The sequence below is a fragment of the Lotus japonicus genome, chromosome 1 (genome assembly GCF_012489685.1).
Source record: "Lotus japonicus ecotype B-129 chromosome 1, LjGifu_v1.2".
NCBI classification, from domain to species: Eukaryota; Viridiplantae; Streptophyta; class Magnoliopsida; order Fabales; family Fabaceae; genus Lotus; species Lotus japonicus.
Genome location: NC_080041.1, coordinates 48,068,475 through 48,069,740, shown reverse-complemented (window position 1 = coordinate 48,069,740; position 1,266 = coordinate 48,068,475). Strand labels below are relative to the sequence as shown.

The 1,266-nt window shown below is 44.9% G+C and overlaps 1 protein-coding gene across 1 annotated transcript; it reads left to right on the top strand.

The window, feature by feature from the left end:
* The first annotated feature begins 466 nt into the window (after positions 1-466).
* Positions 467-976, top strand: LOC130737287 (uncharacterized). The gene has a single exon (XM_057589042.1). It carries the CDS (start codon positions 467-469, stop codon positions 974-976), a length of 510 nt encoding a protein of 169 aa, XP_057445025.1.
* Positions 977-1,266: the final 290 nt, after the last annotated feature.

Here is a 1,266-nt window from a genome sequence, read left to right as displayed (position 1 = left end):
CGCTTTCCTACCGTGAACTCGAGGCTTAAACTGAATTGCCACACCAATTCCCTGTGGTTCGATAAATTAAAACCGGGTGAATTCCGTACACTTGCGGATTTACCAACAGAAAGAGGAAGGCTGAGAAAGAAAGAGGTGGAAAGTTTCGATCATTATGGGATATAAAGCCAGCAGATGCTCTAGAGGACTAGCCAAGTGTGGCTTCAATCATTAACCATCTCGACCAGGCTATCAAACAAGGGATGACCTTGCCAGACTCTGCCAAGGAAAAAGTGAAGGTGGTAACTGAGGACGAGGATGAAGATATGCTAGAGGACTTCGATGACAGTGATGAAGAAGACCTCAACATCATCTGCATAGTGTCCATTCTGCCAGCAGACTTCGACAGAATATCAGAAGTCACCAGGGTGACGAGGATTATTATGTCGAGGAAGAAGCGGATGACAATCCTTTATGCTACTATATCATGCAGAGAGGAGCTGTCGAGGATGAGAGGGCTATTTTCCAAAGGCCTTCAGAGCACATGAAGAGTCACTTGAAGCCTTTATTTGTATGGGCAAAAGTGGAAGACAAAGGTGTCAACAAGGTTCTAGTCGACGGTGGAGCTGCCATTAACTTAATGCCTAGGTTCATGCTGAAGAAGTTGGGCAAAACAGAAGCAAATCTAATTTCTCATGACATGGTCTTGTCAGACTATGAAGGCAAGACAAGCACCTCCATGGGTGCAATTATGTTGAACATAACTGTAGGAACAGTAAGCAGATCTACTCTTTTTATTGTTGTGCCCTCAATGGCCAACTACAATTTGTTGCTGGGCAGAGAATGGATCCATGGAGTAGGGGCAGTGCCATCTACCTTGCATCAAAGAATCTCCATTTGGAAAACAGATGGAGTAGTCGAGAATGTACAAGCAGACCAGAGCTATTACCTAGCGGAAGCAGGCTATGTCAATAAAAAGAACTTTGAGAAGAATTAGGCTACAATTGCTCCCTTGGACACGGTGGCCAAACTGTACTTCAACCCTTACTCAGAGTATTCTGTAACCTTAGATCCAATTCGAGGTCTACACCTCAATGAGTCTTGCAAAGTGGATGCCATGAATGGATGGCGGAGTGAGGAAGACGAGGATGCCACGAAAGAAGTACCAAAGGATGAAAATGCCACAACAGGAGTGGTAACACAAACTAATGATGATTAATTCGAGCCTAGCTCGAATTTCGGCTTATGCGGCCGAAAACAAAGTGAAGACGGCTCTAGAGGCCGACA